The sequence below is a fragment of the Leucopleurus acutus genome (genome assembly GCF_964270905.1).
Source record: "Leucopleurus acutus genome assembly, chromosome: 1".
Classification (NCBI taxonomy): Eukaryota; Metazoa; Chordata; class Mammalia; order Artiodactyla; family Delphinidae; genus Leucopleurus; species Leucopleurus acutus.
Window position 1 is genome coordinate 75,456,876 of NC_139142.1, and position 15,140 is coordinate 75,472,015.

At 40.9% G+C, this 15,140-nt stretch overlaps 2 protein-coding genes across 4 annotated transcripts in view; one reads left to right on the forward strand and one right to left on the reverse strand.

The window, feature by feature from the left end:
- Positions 1–281: 281 nt before the first annotated feature.
- Positions 282–15,140, reverse strand: part of LOC309963006 (uncharacterized protein) — a 41,648-nt gene continuing 26,789 nt past the window's right edge. For all 3 annotated transcript variants that reach the window (XM_082841102.1, XM_082841100.1, XM_082841101.1), the window contains 2 exons: positions 3,243–3,316; positions 282–781 (listed from right to left, as the gene is read on the reverse strand). In XM_082841102.1, coding sequence (XP_082697228.1) covers positions 725–781; positions 3,243–3,316 — 131 coding nt within the window. In that variant the 3' untranslated portion in view covers positions 282–724. The remainder of the gene's footprint in view (positions 782–3,242; positions 3,317–15,140) is intronic.
- OR5AU1 (olfactory receptor family 5 subfamily AU member 1) lies at positions 6,844–7,819 on the forward strand (the record flags this gene model as incomplete). The annotated part of the gene is given in 4 exon segments (XM_082835599.1): positions 6,844–7,037; positions 7,039–7,122; positions 7,126–7,649; positions 7,651–7,819. Coding segments are annotated over 4 exon segments (930 nt in total). The 5' UTR covers positions 6,844–6,884.

Genomic DNA, 15,140 nt, shown 5'->3' on the forward strand with positions numbered 1-15,140 from the left:
TGGTGGTGAGAGCCAAGGTCTCTCAAATTTCTGACCAGCAGAAATCATGTGAAATATTGTTTATTGTTCTTTTAAGCTGCTAAATTTTAGGACAATTTGTTACACGGCAATAGATAAGTAATACAGACTTTGGTACATGGAATTGAGACGTTGAAAAGTTATAGTGTCTTTGACAGTACGGTGGGAGGAAGCTGAAAGAACTTTGAGGAAAGTATCAGTGAAAGTCTAAAAGGCTTTGAGGAGACTGTTAGGAAAATTCGGATAGCCTTTGAGAAGGCTGCCAATGGGACTTAAATAAACATGAGGATAGTGTTATTGGAAACTGGAGAAAAAAATTCTGTGTTATGCAGTGGCAGAGAGTTTAGCAACTCTGTTGTTACAGTAATGTAGGTGGTAGAAAATGTACCTAATGAAATGGGTGATCTGGGAATTCCCTGGTGGTCCAGTGCTTAGGAGTGCATGCTGTCACTGCCCGAGGGCCCAGGTTCAATCCCTGGTCAGGGAACTAAGATCTCGCAAGCTGCGTGCAGCCAATCAATCAATCGATCAATCAATCAATCAATAAAGATGAAGCTGAGGGTGACAGTAAAATCTTTCATTAAGGCCTTAGGAAGATCCAAGGTGGTGCCTCAGAGAACAGTTCAGACAAGTGATAGGACTTCCAGGAAGCTTCAGAGTGTAGGCCCTCAGCTGTCTCAGCAGAGGTTCAAGGTAGAGCGTTATCTCAGAGATTTGTTAAGTTTTTAAGAATGTCATGGTGCAGAATCACCACCAGCTTGAACTGTAAGACAGTAGAAAATGAAGAGAAGCCTTTCAATCCCCAAACTCCTTCAGACAGGAAGCAAGCTAAGAAAACTACTCAGCTACAAACACAGGCTAGCTTTCATATAAAATGAAGGATAATTTAGTGGGCAGAGCTATAATCTCAGAGTGGAGCCAAGAGCCACCGAGAATTATTCCTAGGATTTGAGTCCTAATCAAGGACTTGCCAACAAGTGTCTTACTGGATTTTAGAATTTTTGTGACTCAGTGACTCTTGTGTGCCCACCTTCCTCTAGCCCCCCTTTTTTCTGTAGTGGTTTTCCTATACCTGTCCTGCCATTATGTGTTTTGTGTGTGTAGAAGCCAGATGTAACTTGTGTGTTTAGCTCACCAGTCTTATGATTGAGGGGAACTGTACTCAAGAAACTCTATGTAAGGAACCACATATGATGCACTTCATCCATACCTGTACCTGATTTAAATGATGTGATTGTGGACCTTGAGCTGATACTGTAATGGAACGTGACTTTCGGGATTCTTGGGAGGGGGTGAGTATATTTTGAGTGTATATTCATGTGTAAGTTGGACATGAATCAGTGAGGGCCAGAGGGAGGACTATGATAGCCAGTCTTTGAGATGGCCCCAGTGATTCTCAGCTCCTGGTATTGATGCCCTTGTGTAGTCCACTCCCACAGTGCATGGGGCTGACCTGTGTAACCAGGAGGATACTGCAAAAATTACAGTACTGTGTCACTTCCAAAAGTATAAGAAAATGAATGTTTATTGAGATAATCTGTTGTGTGACAATAGATAACTAATCCAGTGACCAATTAATTTAAATATCATCATGAACTTATGGATTTAAGCATATTTGATAGACTTTGTTAAACTAAATATTATTGTTGGATATTTAAGGATAGCTACTAATAGAAATAGAGGAATCAGTAGAAGGGGAAAAACATACACTACAAAACAAAGAAAACTTAATCCAAAAGGAAACAGGGGGCTTCCCTGGTGGTGCAGTGGTTGAGAGTCCGCCTGCCGATGCAGGGGACACGGGTTCGTGCCTCGGTCCGGGAGGATCCCACATGCCTCGGAGTGGCTGGGCCCGTGAGCCATGGTCGCTGAGCCTGCGCATCCGGAGCCTGTGCTCCGCAACGGGAGAGGCCACGACAGTGAGAGGCCCGCGTACCACAAAAAAAAAAAAAAAAAAAAAGGAAACAGGAATAGGATCAGAGGGTGGGGGAGGGAAGCAAATTGGAAAAAGTGTGATAAATGGAAAACTCAAGGTGAGAAATAAAACAAACTCAATACACCTGAAAGCCCCAAAAGTTGAAAAGCAAAAAACCAATACCCCAAAATCTCACCTATATAAAAAGATACTCTGATTAGTTAAAAGAGAATATTCTAGATATATGCTGTTTACAAAAGCCACACACACCTGAAACTTTGAGTGTTGGTTCCCCAAAGTGATTTTAATGTGAAACAAGCTAACAGACGCAAATAAAGGGCAAAAATTCCTTTACTGTAAGTAAAGAATGTGAGAAATCAACTGAATAAAGATACTTGCATGGAGAAGATACAGCAGCACTCTATCAAAGTGACAATCATCTCTGGCTTTCAGGGCTCCACAAAGGCTGCCTATGATACCATCCCATCCTTTGCAAAGTTGCCTTTCACAGGGTTTGCTTGATTTCTGCCTAGCCCATACCAGCTCTTCTGATAAAGCCCCCAAATATTTCTGAACGCTTGCTGTGTGTCAAGGTACATCTGAAATCAATTTTCCAGGCATATCATCAACCTAGAAGACCAAGATTTCAGGTCTGCCTGGGGAAATTCTGCAAACGTAATGGTGCAGAAAAGTTGGGACTAAAGGGTTAGCAGTAAAGAAATGAAAAAAGATATACCATGCTGCGTAATCAAAGTAAAACTGTAGTGACAGTATTAATTTCAGAAAAGTATGTTTCAGAGCCAAAATATTAGTGGGCATAAAGAAGGTCATTTTATAATGTAAGTGGGGAAATTTATCAAGAGGACATAACAATCTTAAATGTTTATGCACCTTATAACAAAACTTCAAAATACATAAAGCAAAACTGAAAAACAGCAAGGAGAAATCAACAAATTCACAATTACAGTTAGAGATTTCAATATATTCCCCTTTCAACTCTTGATAGAACAAGTAGGCAGAAAATGAGAAAGGATATAGTAGACTTGAACAACACTATCAAGGAACATGACCTAACTGACAATGATAGACCATTTGACCTAACAAGAGCAGAATATAATTCTTTTCAAGTGGTCATGGAACATTCATCAAAATACACCATATTCTGGGTGGGCCATAAACAAATCTCAATAAATTCAAAAGCATTCAAGGCATACAAAGTATGTTCTCTAATCACATGTTATTAAATTAGAAATCAATAACCGAAAGATCTCTAGAAAATCCCCGAGTATTTGTTAAGTAAATCACATACCTCTAATTTTATTATGATCTTGATGGGTATAGAGGTCCTCAGCTGTAATCTAGGTCCCAGTGTACACTGGGTAACTGGAATAAAAGAAAGAAAAACTGTAAAAACTTGGTTTTCCAGTGTAGAAGAAATACAGATAATAATTACACAAGAGTTCAGTTGAGGTAGAGAAGTCCTTTGGGGCTAATGACCAGTGTATTGTCAGGGATCTGGTATGGAACCATTCCCTTCATTTCCAGTTTCCCAATCACCAGATTCCTCAAGGGTAGAGGAGCTAGTAACTTTGCAAACACGTTAATGGATCTACATGGGGCCAGTTATTCTCACTTCCTCACCTGCCTGCTAAGCCCTCATTAATGAACACATTAATGTTCACATCGTCCTCCCCAGCTGTGACCTGATGGGTCGCCCAGAGGAAAAGGTGTCTCTGGGGTGTCTCTTCCCAGTACAGGATAAGCTGTGAGTGCCTCTCAGGGAGGGGGCTGCCTCCCTCCCCTCACCACGTGGGAGGTTAATGTCAGTAGCAGGCTCTGATCCCCAGACTCAGTCTATGGACCGAATGAGTCTGGCTTTGTCTTTACTGTTTTTCTAATGAAGGCTTGTGTTCTGACCCCAGAGCAATAGCTCTGCCACCAAGTCACATGCTTCGTTGGAATTAAATGGTTTGCTTAAGGACATCTCAAGCAACCTTGAAGGAGGAAATTCGCTGGTGTTTGATTATCACCAGGTAATACTCAGATTTCTGGGAACTGTTAACTACTGACACATATTCTGGAAGGAAGAGAATGTCCAGGACAACCATCCTACCCCACAGGCTGATTTGATTTTCCAGGACATGGAGAATTCTAGCAACTTAGAGAGGATATTTATATGTGGCTCAGGGGAAGTTACCCCATGGTTTAGTGTTTCTTAAAGTATGGTTCAGCAGCCACCTGTTTCAGATTCACCAGATTTGGGGGCCTGGCTATAGACTTACTGGCTCACATTTTCTGAGGTTGGGACCTGGAATCTGCACAGAAACAAGCTTCTCCAGTGAACCTTGGGCAGGGCACCTTAATGTTTAAGAACCATTGCTTCGGATCACTGCTGCTCAGAGATACTGGCTGCTCCCTCTGACTGCCGGCTCTCCGTTGTACTCCCACTCTGCTAGCCCAAGGAGGAGGGCAAAGAAGCAGGTAGAAATAAAATCCCTTGCTTACTTCTCCCTCCTCTACAGGCCCCAGGCACCTGCTCTCACTCCTAAACACTCCACTCCACAATCCGTTTCCATATGATAAGACCACTCAAAGTTTCTTCCTCGTTTTCACTCACAGGTACAAACTGCAGCCAACAGAAATAGTGGCTACTCCAGCATCCTTTGAAAGACTGTCAGAGATGTCAATTTCTCCACAATCTCTTGCTTGACTAACTCTCTCTATTCTGAATAGTTTTGAATTTAGTGCAGGCTGGAGAAGAGAGATGAGAGAGGAAAGGGGAGAAGAATAGAAAGAGTAGATTTAAAGCAAGTAATAAATCAGAGGCTCTGATCAGCTACCCATTGTATTAACCACCACCCTACCCTACCCTATTCCAACCCACCTCCCTGCCTGAGTGTTGGCCACATTCCTTCTCTTCTCTGCTTTTGTCCATTCTTTTAATCAGAGAGGTACTTGCAGACCCATTACCCACACTGAAACAGTCAACTGAGGAAGAAGACGTGAAGCTGCGTCTTAAGAAGTTCTGCTTCACTCTTAGCAACAATTCCTCAACTTCCTTGAAGTTCCTGTAAATAATTCCATCCTGGGATCTTTACAGTCAATTCTTTGAAGTCTTTGTAATTTGCCTTGAAGCTGAGTTGGCTTTTGACACCAATAGGGCCAATGACATTTGCAACCCAAATCTAGGGCTGTCCACATTCCTGCAATAATGGAGTTTATTATAAACTAGAAACTGTTGGGTTAAGAATGGCTGAATATTACATCTCAGTGACCAAATAAATCAGTTATGCTCCACGTGCTCTAAAAGAAGTTACCGAGGCTCCAATTTGGCATTCAAATTTACCCTCGGATTTTGTGTCTTAACTTCATCAGGGCATGTTACCTCTTCGGGCATTACAATGCTTTCTTCTTGTCACTGTTCACCACTCACAGTGTTCTATCAAGAGCCATAGTGCCTTCATTACCTACTTGACAGGTAAATTTAGTCATCCCTATGTCCAGAGTCTTCCGCTGCTCTGGTAGTTTGCTGATTCCGGAAAGTCTGCCAGTGGGATAAACTAGAATCTTTTGCCTGTTCATTACAGCTCTTTCCTCTCTGGAATCCTCCCAACATCTTTCACAGCTGTATTATTCGTTTACTCTCCTCGAGGCAGAAGGAGGGGGCTCAATTTTGTCCCTTTCTGTCCTACCCCAATCACATCTGCTGGTTTCAAAACCTTCACAACTGAAGATCCTCACCAAAGAGCACAGGGTACTTAACTGACTCCAGAGCCCAGAGGTAATTCAGGAACAGAGCAGCTAATGCAGCAGAAGAGAGTGTGGTGCTTAGGTGATGCATCATGGCTTTGTTCATTCTCTGAATAGAAAAGGCATTTTTACAAAGCCCTAGTCCTAGGGAGGGGCTGTTCCTTCCCTGCTGGCCCAACAGCCCTTGAGAACAAGGCGATTCTACTCACTGGAAACGATGGTGACTTCGTGAACGATGGGTGGCATTTTCCCTCTGGCTGATGCTCCCGAGTGCAAGGTCTCAGCCCGCTCTCTACAGCCCTACACCAGCCCCATCTCTCCACATCCCGACCCCCATCACCTTTAGAGCCCATAGTAGTGCCTGGCTTGGGCCAAGTTCTGAGAGGCAGTTTTATAGCTGAGCCAATGAACCACCTTCAACTCCTCTAGAACACTCAGGATCCTCTGAAGGCCTGTGTAGTCACTCTTGCTTAGTACACGTGTCTCTGTCTATTTTGTTTGGTGGTAGGTTGCTTGCCAAATCTTGTCATTGTTTCATTTATTCATTTTATTGTTGTTTAGTTTTGTGTTAGATCTATCTCTCCAACAAGAATAATCAAAGCTAACATTCTTTCTCAATGTGCCAGGCCTTGTTCAAGTGCTTTACACGAATTAAGCCATTGAATTTTTACAACAAGCTTTTGAGATTAGTGCTATTATCCCTATTTTACTGAAAACTGAAAATCAGAGAGGTTAAGAAACATTCCCAAGTTTACACAGCTAGTTAGTAGTGAGGTTCCTGCTTGGAACCTTGGCAGTCTGACGCCAGAGCCTGTGTGCCTAAACACAAAATATACTGTCTCTAGAATATGAACTTCCTGAGGTCAGACACTCTTGAATTCCTGACTGGAAGGACACGGAGCTAAGCATATGGCAGACGGTCAATAAATACTTGGTAAGTAACTGTTTCATTACTTAGAATTTTTTAAGATCCTTAAGAGAGCAAACTGTGTATATTTCTTTTATATTTTCCGTTGCTGCTCAAGTCATGCTTCCTAACTAACCAACCAGCCAAGTAGTGGAGAACTTCTCTATGACAAAGTTCTATCAACAATCTTCAGAAGGCTGTCCTTAGGGCAGAACTAAACCAGTGAGAGCCCCTGGGTGTTTCACCTCATTTCTGGTGGTCCTCTCTTTCCACGTCGCAGAGCACTGGAGAAATATGGAAAGGGCAAACCTGAGCCGAGGGATTGAGTTTGAGCTCTTGGGCCTCACCAGTGACCCCTGGCTCCAGAGGCTGCTCTTCATGGTGTTCCTGGGCATGTACACTATCACGCTGCTGCGGAATCTGATCGTGTTCATTATGATCCACGTTGAGTGCCACCTTGCACACACCCGTGTACTCCCTTCTGAAGAGCCTCTCCTTCTTGGATTTCTGCTACTCCTCCACAGTTGTCCCCTAGACCCTGGTGAACTTCTTAGCCAAGAGGAAGGTGATCTCTTATCCCGGCTGCATGGCTCAGATGTCTTTCTATGCGGGTTTTGCCACCAGTGAGTGCTATCTCGTTGCTGCCATGGCCTACGACCGCCATGCGGCTATTTGTAACCCCCCGCTCTACTCAATTGCCATGTCTCCTGAGGTCTGTGCCTCTCTGATCGTGGGCTCCTACAGTGCAGGATTCCTCAGTTCTCTAATCCACATGAGCTGTATCTTTAGTCTGAAATTCTGTGGTGCTCACGTGGTCACTCACTTCTTCTGTGATGGACCGCCCATCCTGTCTCCGTCACGTGTGGACACTTGGCTGTGTGAAATCCTGCTCTTCATTTTTGCCAGTTTCAACCTTGTGAGCTGTACCCTCACCATCTTGGTCTCCTACCTCTTCATTCTCATCACCATCCTAAGAAGGAACTCAGCCCAGGGCAGGTTCAAGGCCGTTTCCACCTGTGCTTCCCACTTCGCTGCTGTGTGCCTCTTCTATGGCACAACACTTCATGTACCTGCGCCCCAGGTCCAGCCACTCCCTGACCCAAGACCGCATGGTTGCTGTGATCTACACAGTGGTGATCCCAATGCTGAACCCCCTTATCTACTCTCTGAGAAACAAGGATGTGAAAGAAGCTTTAAGAAAGGTTTGGGGAAGGAAAATAATGGAATGATCTTCTCAGTTCATCACCATATAGCTTTAGAAAACTGAGGGTACTTGATGTGGTGCCAGCCTGAGTACAATCCCATGCTCACCCCTATCTATAGGGGCCACTCTCTGGTCTGCAGGTGCTTCTGCATCTACCTGCCACAGAAAGAATTGATGGTGTCATAGAGACTAAAAAGAAGCAAGGAGTGTCAGCTGGTTGCATAATTGGACCCACTGGCAATATTTAGTCATGCCTTTGTTCAGATGCTTCATTCATATTTCCATGTTTGTGAATATTTTAGTTTATTATTACAAACTGACATTTACATTCTTCATAATGAAATTCTTCCCTTGACTAACTTGAAGACCTTCACTTCTTGGGGAAATCCTTCCCATTCTTTACAATCTCTTCTTTGTAAAGGCTGACTCCTTGACTTAAATTTTTTTTGATTGACTAATTATTTGAATGATACTGTAACAACCATTTCAAAAGCTCAGATGACGTTCTATTGTCTTTACTGACTTTTTTTCCTGGCCAAATAGCTACTTAGTCACTTCCAAACTGGATAAACTTGAGCAAGTTACTTAGCTTTTCTGAGCCACAGATATCTCATCTTTTAATTGGTGTGAGTTTTAAACTAAGCATTCAATTAGATATTGCAGGTAAATCATTCAGCACAAGATAGGCATTTGTGGACTTCCCTGGTGGTCCAGCAATTAAGACTCTGCACTTCCACTGCAGGGGGAACGGGTGTGGTCCCTGGTCGGGGAACTAAGATCCTGCATGCCACACGCCCCATCTTTTCCTTTCTATCAGCCCCTAAGTTCTCACAAAGTGAGAGAGAGGAGTACATGTTCTGCCATTCACAAAGGTTTGTTGTCCCTGCTTGGTTCTTGGTAGTTTATACGTTGTGATTGAATCAAATTAAAACTTTTTAAATAAGAAGAATCACATAGAGGGAGCTCAATCAAACATAACATTCCTGGGCTCTCTGTGCTCATTGACACACTGGAGGAAAATAAATCAGGCACGCTTGGCTAGTCCCCCGACAAGGGGAGACCTGCCTCGGGCCGGTGTTTCCATGACTGGGTCAGCAAGGTCTGCCTAACTCTGGAGTTTAGTTTCCAAAGTCCATTTCCCACAGATGCAATCCATGAACTCTAATCTAGCCTTTAATGGTAATATGATTGCTATTTTTCTCCCTGATTACATCTTATGCTTTTTCTACATTGTTCAGAATCACAAGGGAAAGAATGGTGCTATATATATTGACACACCCACACAAAGATCCTGACACTGAACTTGTTTCTGAATTTTAATGGAAATTTCACCTTTTATTGTAGAGTTTACTGTTAGCCTTCAATAATGAATGTTGATCATATTTAAGTATAGTGACTTTTTTTTAGTGCTAATTAGAGATTTTCTTAGTGGCAGTGTAAGGATGTGGGCTCTACAGAAACACAACCTTTCTTCAAATCCTGGCTCCATCATTTCCTATATGTGGGACATTATTTAACCTCTCTGAGTTCAAGTTTTCTCTTTTGTAAAATAGCAATAATAATGATTGTAGCAATACAGTTGTTAGGAAAATTAAGTACATTAATGCAAACAAAGCACTTAGAACCGATGCCTGGCACATAGCAAGCACTTAAACATTAGCTGTTATTATTAGAAACGGCTGCTGACAATGCCTTATATCACTCGATATAATCATGTGATCTTCCTCCTTTATTTTGTTCCCATGGTGAACTGAAGACATAGGTTTTCTAATGTTAAACTATTACTGTTTCCTGGAGTCCTACTTAGTCATGAAATGATTTTCTTTTAATAGACTGTTGGATTTGATTTGCAAAGATTTTATTTAGACTATTTGCATCTGCATTCAAAGATAAAGTCCATCTATTATCTTTTCATATTATCTTTATTATGTTTTAATATTAAGTGTAAGCTAGTCTTATAAAATGTATTTTAAGTTCTTCTTTTCCTATAGTGTGGAATAATTTAAATAAGATAGGAATATCTGTTCTTTAAAAATGATATATGCTCTGCTATAAAACCATCTGAGACTGGTGTGTTTTTAAAAGGTAGATCTTTAATTACTCTTCTAATTTTTATATGATTATTGGTTTCACTTTAGGTTTTTTCCCTGCTTATTAAGTCAGTTTCATCATTTGTATTTTGCTCAAAAATTGTTTCCTTCTTCTATGTTTTCAAATTTATTGCACATATGAGTTGCACATAACATTCTCTTGTAAATTTTGTATTTGTTCTTTAGGTCAGTAACATCTGCACTTACTCTTCTAAGTCTCTCCAGAGAGTTTGTTCCATTTTTTAGGACAATCCAAAAAAAGATCCTCTACCACAAAATAAGAGAAATGGATTAAGTGGTCTGTAAGGATCTTCTGGACTCTAATAGTCTATGAGATAAACATTTGAAGAAAGACAATGTTGAGGAAGGATTAAACACATATACTGCCTAGATTCCAATCCCAGATCTGTCACTCACTAGCAATGTAAACTTGGGGAATTTCTCTTACCTCTCTCTGCTAAGTTTTTCTCATTTGGGAAATAGAAGTAACAATAAAGGCTATCTCATGTATAAAACTGTTGTGAAAATTAAATGACATAATACTTATACTTGTGGAATTTAAATGATGTAATATCTAAAACATTGTCTGACACATAGTAAACCTTTCCTAAGTCTGTATTAGCTACTTTTATTTCTTTTGTGTGTTTCTGTGGTTATATTGCCTTATACATTCTTCATATATTTGTTTGTTTTATTTTCCTTAATAATGCTTAACAGAAGATTTTATCAACCTTTTAAAACATTCTGTTTTCTGGTTTTTCTTCTTATTTCTACAATGTATCAGCTTCCCATTTTATTAATGTCAGGTTTTTCTTTATTAATTCCTTCTTTCTGTTTTATTTTCATTTATTTTGTTTGTTTTTGTCATGTTATCGTTATTAAATACTGAAACTCCACAAAAGAATATTTTAAACATATTCATGTCTATCTACCATACAGTGATTAAAAATAAAATACAGGGCTTCCCTGGTGGCACAGTGGTTGAGAGTCCGCCTGACGATGCAGGGGACGCGGGTTTGTGCCCCGGTCCAGGAAGATCCCACATGCCGCGGAGCGGCTGGGCCCGTGAGCCATGGCCGCTGAGCCTGCGCGTCTGGAGCCTGTGCTCCGCAACGGGAGAGGCCACAACAGTGAGAGGACCGCGTACCGCAAAAAAATAATAAAATAAAATAAAATAAAATGCAATCACTCACAATCCAGCTAAAGAGACAAAATTACTGATTCACTAAGAACTATTCTTGTTTATCTTCTAGTGAAACCACTAGGTGGCATTTCAGAGGGCTCTGGTCCTTTATGTCTCTGCACAGAAAGAATTCAAAGCAAAGTGATAGATAAGAAGTGATTTATTAGAATAGGACGCTTGTGAGGCTTACAAGCAGACAGGTGAGCATTGCGCTGCCCTGAGTACTTAGTGGGTTACTTTTTATAATCAAAGGAAAAGTGGGGAGGGGGAAAATACCACCTTCTTCCTCATTCTTGAGTAGATGTCACACTTCCATCATCATCTCCTCCTCCAGGTTGGGCAGGGGAGATTTCCTGTCCCTACATGGTCAAGCCAGGACTGTCATGGCATTATGGAAAAATTATTTCAGGTCTCAGTACAGTAAGGGTCTTTCACTTTGAAATGTCACCTTTCCGTAAATTATTGTTTTCTATGTGTGCAGAGAGCATGTCCTAGGAGTCATTAACTTACCGAGCTCACAGGGCAGGATGTGGGTCTCATGCCACCATTGTTTTATAATTTGGGGGCATGTCTCATGCTTCTGTTGCATGGTTTTGTTGCTAAGCAAGCCTGCTTGATTTTGTGGTTAAGCAAACCTGCTTTCTTGAGTGATCATTAACTTACACGGATCTCCCATACTTTTTCTTTATTTACAATTCCCTAGTGGGATTAACTATTTAATCACCTACTTTGTCCCTTAACTCTGTGCCTATCACTAGGGGGTGCTTATTCATAAGTTACATCTTTTTTTTTTTAGTTTTTTGTATGCTGAAAACTAATCTTTTGTTGGTTAAATGTGTGGCAAGTACCTTCACCTAGTTATGTCTTCTAAATATGTTATTTATTTTTACTTTCTTTATGATGTGTTGATTAATAGAAGGTCTTAATTTTAATATGAGAAGATTTAGCAATACTTTCTTTTCTGGTTTGAATTTTTTTAATGTGTATCTTAAGAATCTTTCCCAAATGTAAAATCATAAAGATATTCTCTATGTTTTCTTCTAAATGTTTTTAAAAGTTTTGCCTTCACATTTGTTTTGCTGTTAGGTTGGGATTAAATTTCTTTTTTTTCAAAATCGATACCCAATTGTCCCGGACCATTTCTTGCATAGGCACTCAATACCTCATGGATCTGCAATGCCAGTTCTGTCTAAATCAAATTCCACATATGCATGAGTCCTTTTCTTGGTTCTCTATTCTGTTTTATTGGTCCATTTGTATTTCTCTGCACTGATACCACACTGTCTTAATTACTTTATCTTTACAATAAATCTGTATCTTGTGAGCACATATTCCTCCTCCCCCCATTTTCTATATTTTCTTTTTGTCTTTATCTTTCAACAGGTTTATTATGATGTGTCTGTTTTTGAATCTCTTTGCATTTATCCTAGTTGGAATTCATTAAGTTTCTTGGGTGTGTAGATTAGTATTTTCATCAAATTCGAGAATGTTTAATCCATTATTTCTTTGTATATTTTTTCTTCTCCATTCTCTCACTCCTCTTCTGTTTGTACTCCAAGTGTGCATATGCTGGTGCCCTTAAGTATGCCTCACATTTTCTGAGTCTCTGTTTATTTTTCTTTATTTTTTTTCTCTCTGTTCTTTGGATTACAAAATCTCTATCAATCCGTCTTCAAATCACTGATTCTTCCGCTAATTTAAAGACACCATTGGGCTTCTCTAGTAAATTTTTCAGTTTGGTTATTTTACTTTCAACTTCAGAATTTCCATTTGGTTCTTTTTTGTAATTTCTATCTATTTATATCCTCTACTTGATGAGAAATTGTCATCATATAACCCTTAACTTCTTTAATCATGACTTTCTTTGGTTCTTTGAATATATCTATAATAGCTGCTGCTAAGTCTTTGGTTGCTAAGCCCATTTTCTGGGCCTGCTCATAGGCAGTTTCTGTTGCCTTCCCCTCCCCAATCCCACCCTCGGCCCCCCACGTATGAGTCACAATTTCCTTTTCTTTACATTTCTCATAATTTTGTTGTTGTTGTTGAAAACTGGATGTTTGAGATGATAAAGCAGTTCTGGATACTAATGTCATCCTCCCCATCCAAGGCTTGTTGTTGTTTGTTTAGTGACTTGGCTGGATTATTTTGAGGATGTCTATTTCCTCCACAGCATATAGCCTCTGATGTCACACCCTGAAGAGCGCAGGCTTAGGAATATGGATAATCATCTTGGGTGTTTTTAGCAGGGCTCTTTTTGACTGTTTCCCTGATCTCTCTGTTCAGCTATCTGCCTCTATATCATACCCAGCTCATAGGCTTACACTAATTGGTGGCTGATTGCTTTATTGTTTTTGACAATGCCCTAGGGCATAAATTCTTCCAGTCAATTAAATTCAGGCCTCTTCCTACAGGTGGTTTTGAGGCCAGTCTCTGGGTTTGTTCTGAGGACTCTTTATAGCTGTCTCTTTCCGTGATTCTGGTAAACTAGCTGGCCTACAGTTTACTTTGTTCCTTTCATGGAGCTTCCAGCTACCACTTAATGGCTTACAATTTAAATCTCCATTGTTTTTGATCCTCAGCCTTGAAATGCCTCACATTATTTTTGATGCTATTGTGAATGGGATCATTTTCTTTTTCACATAATTCATTGTTAGTGTATGGAAATGCTACTTATTTTTGCATGTTAATTTTGCATCCTGGGTTTCCCTGGTGGCGCAGTGGTTAAGAATCCGCCTGTCAATGCAGGGGACATGGGTTGAAGCCCTGGTCTGGGAAGATCCCACATGCTGCAGAGCAACTAAGCCTGTGTGCCACAACTACTGAGCCCGTGTGCCGCAATTACCAAAGCCCGTGCACCGCAACTACCAAAGCCCGTGCGCCTAGAGCCTGTGCTCCGCAACAAGAGAAGCCACCGCAACGAGAAGCCCACACACCACAACGAAGAGCAGCCCCCGCTTGCCACAACTAGAGAAAGCCCATGCGCAGCAACAAAGACCCAAAGCAGCCAAAAATAAATAAAAATAAAATAAATTTATAAAAAAAAATTTTTGCATCCTGCAGCTTTACTGAATTTATTGATTAGATCTAACAGTTTTGTTTTGTTTGTTTTTTTTGGTGGAGTCCTTAGGATTTTCTATATATACAATCATGTCATCTGCAAATACGGACAATTTTACTTCTTGCTTTCTAGTTCTGATACTTTTTATTTCTTTCTCTTGCTTGATTGCTCTGGCTAGGACTTCCAGTACTATGTTGAATAGGAGTGGTAAGAGTGGGCACACCCTTGTCTTGTTCCTGACCTAAGAGGAAAAGTTTTCAACATTTCACCATTGAGTATGATGTTAGCTGTGGACCTGCCATATATTGCCACCATGCTCTTTTTTCAATTAAAGTCAGTTCACTTAGGGAGAGTGCCACAGTCCTTAAGAACCACCCCTGCCACTGAGAAAAATCTCAGCCACTGCTTCAGGACTTGGGTGGAGATAGCTGCCTGCTTTTCTTGGAATGATTCCCCTGCTTTATTAGCAGGTCACAGGGTAGAGCAGTAATCTCTGGTCTTCTTGACTTGCCTCTCTTGCTGTGGAACTCCACCATAACACTACCCTATGAACACACTGGGTGAGGCTAATTGGGGTCCCAGTATTCTCATCCTGCCATGCCTCAGGTAGAGCCTCTGCTCAATGAGTGGGAACCAGGTGTAAGAAGGGAGACTTTGATATCTTGGCACACTTATCTCAAATTTAACCTCTGCAACATGGAATTTGGAGAGATGAGAAATGCTGGCGGCATGTCCCTCCCCGTGAGATACAATAGCCATTGGCTGGGATCTGGGGGAAGATGGTACCTGTCTTACTGGCCAAACCTGCTTGGAATGGACAAAACCTGCTTGGTGTAGAGAAAAGGGAACCCTCTTGCACTGTTGGTGGGAATGTAAATTGATACAGCCACTATGGAGAACAGTATGGAGGTTCCTTAAAAACCTAAAAATAGAATAACTATATGACCCAGCAATCCCACTACTGGGCATTTACCCAGAGAAAACTGTAGTTTAAAAAGACACATGCATACCACTG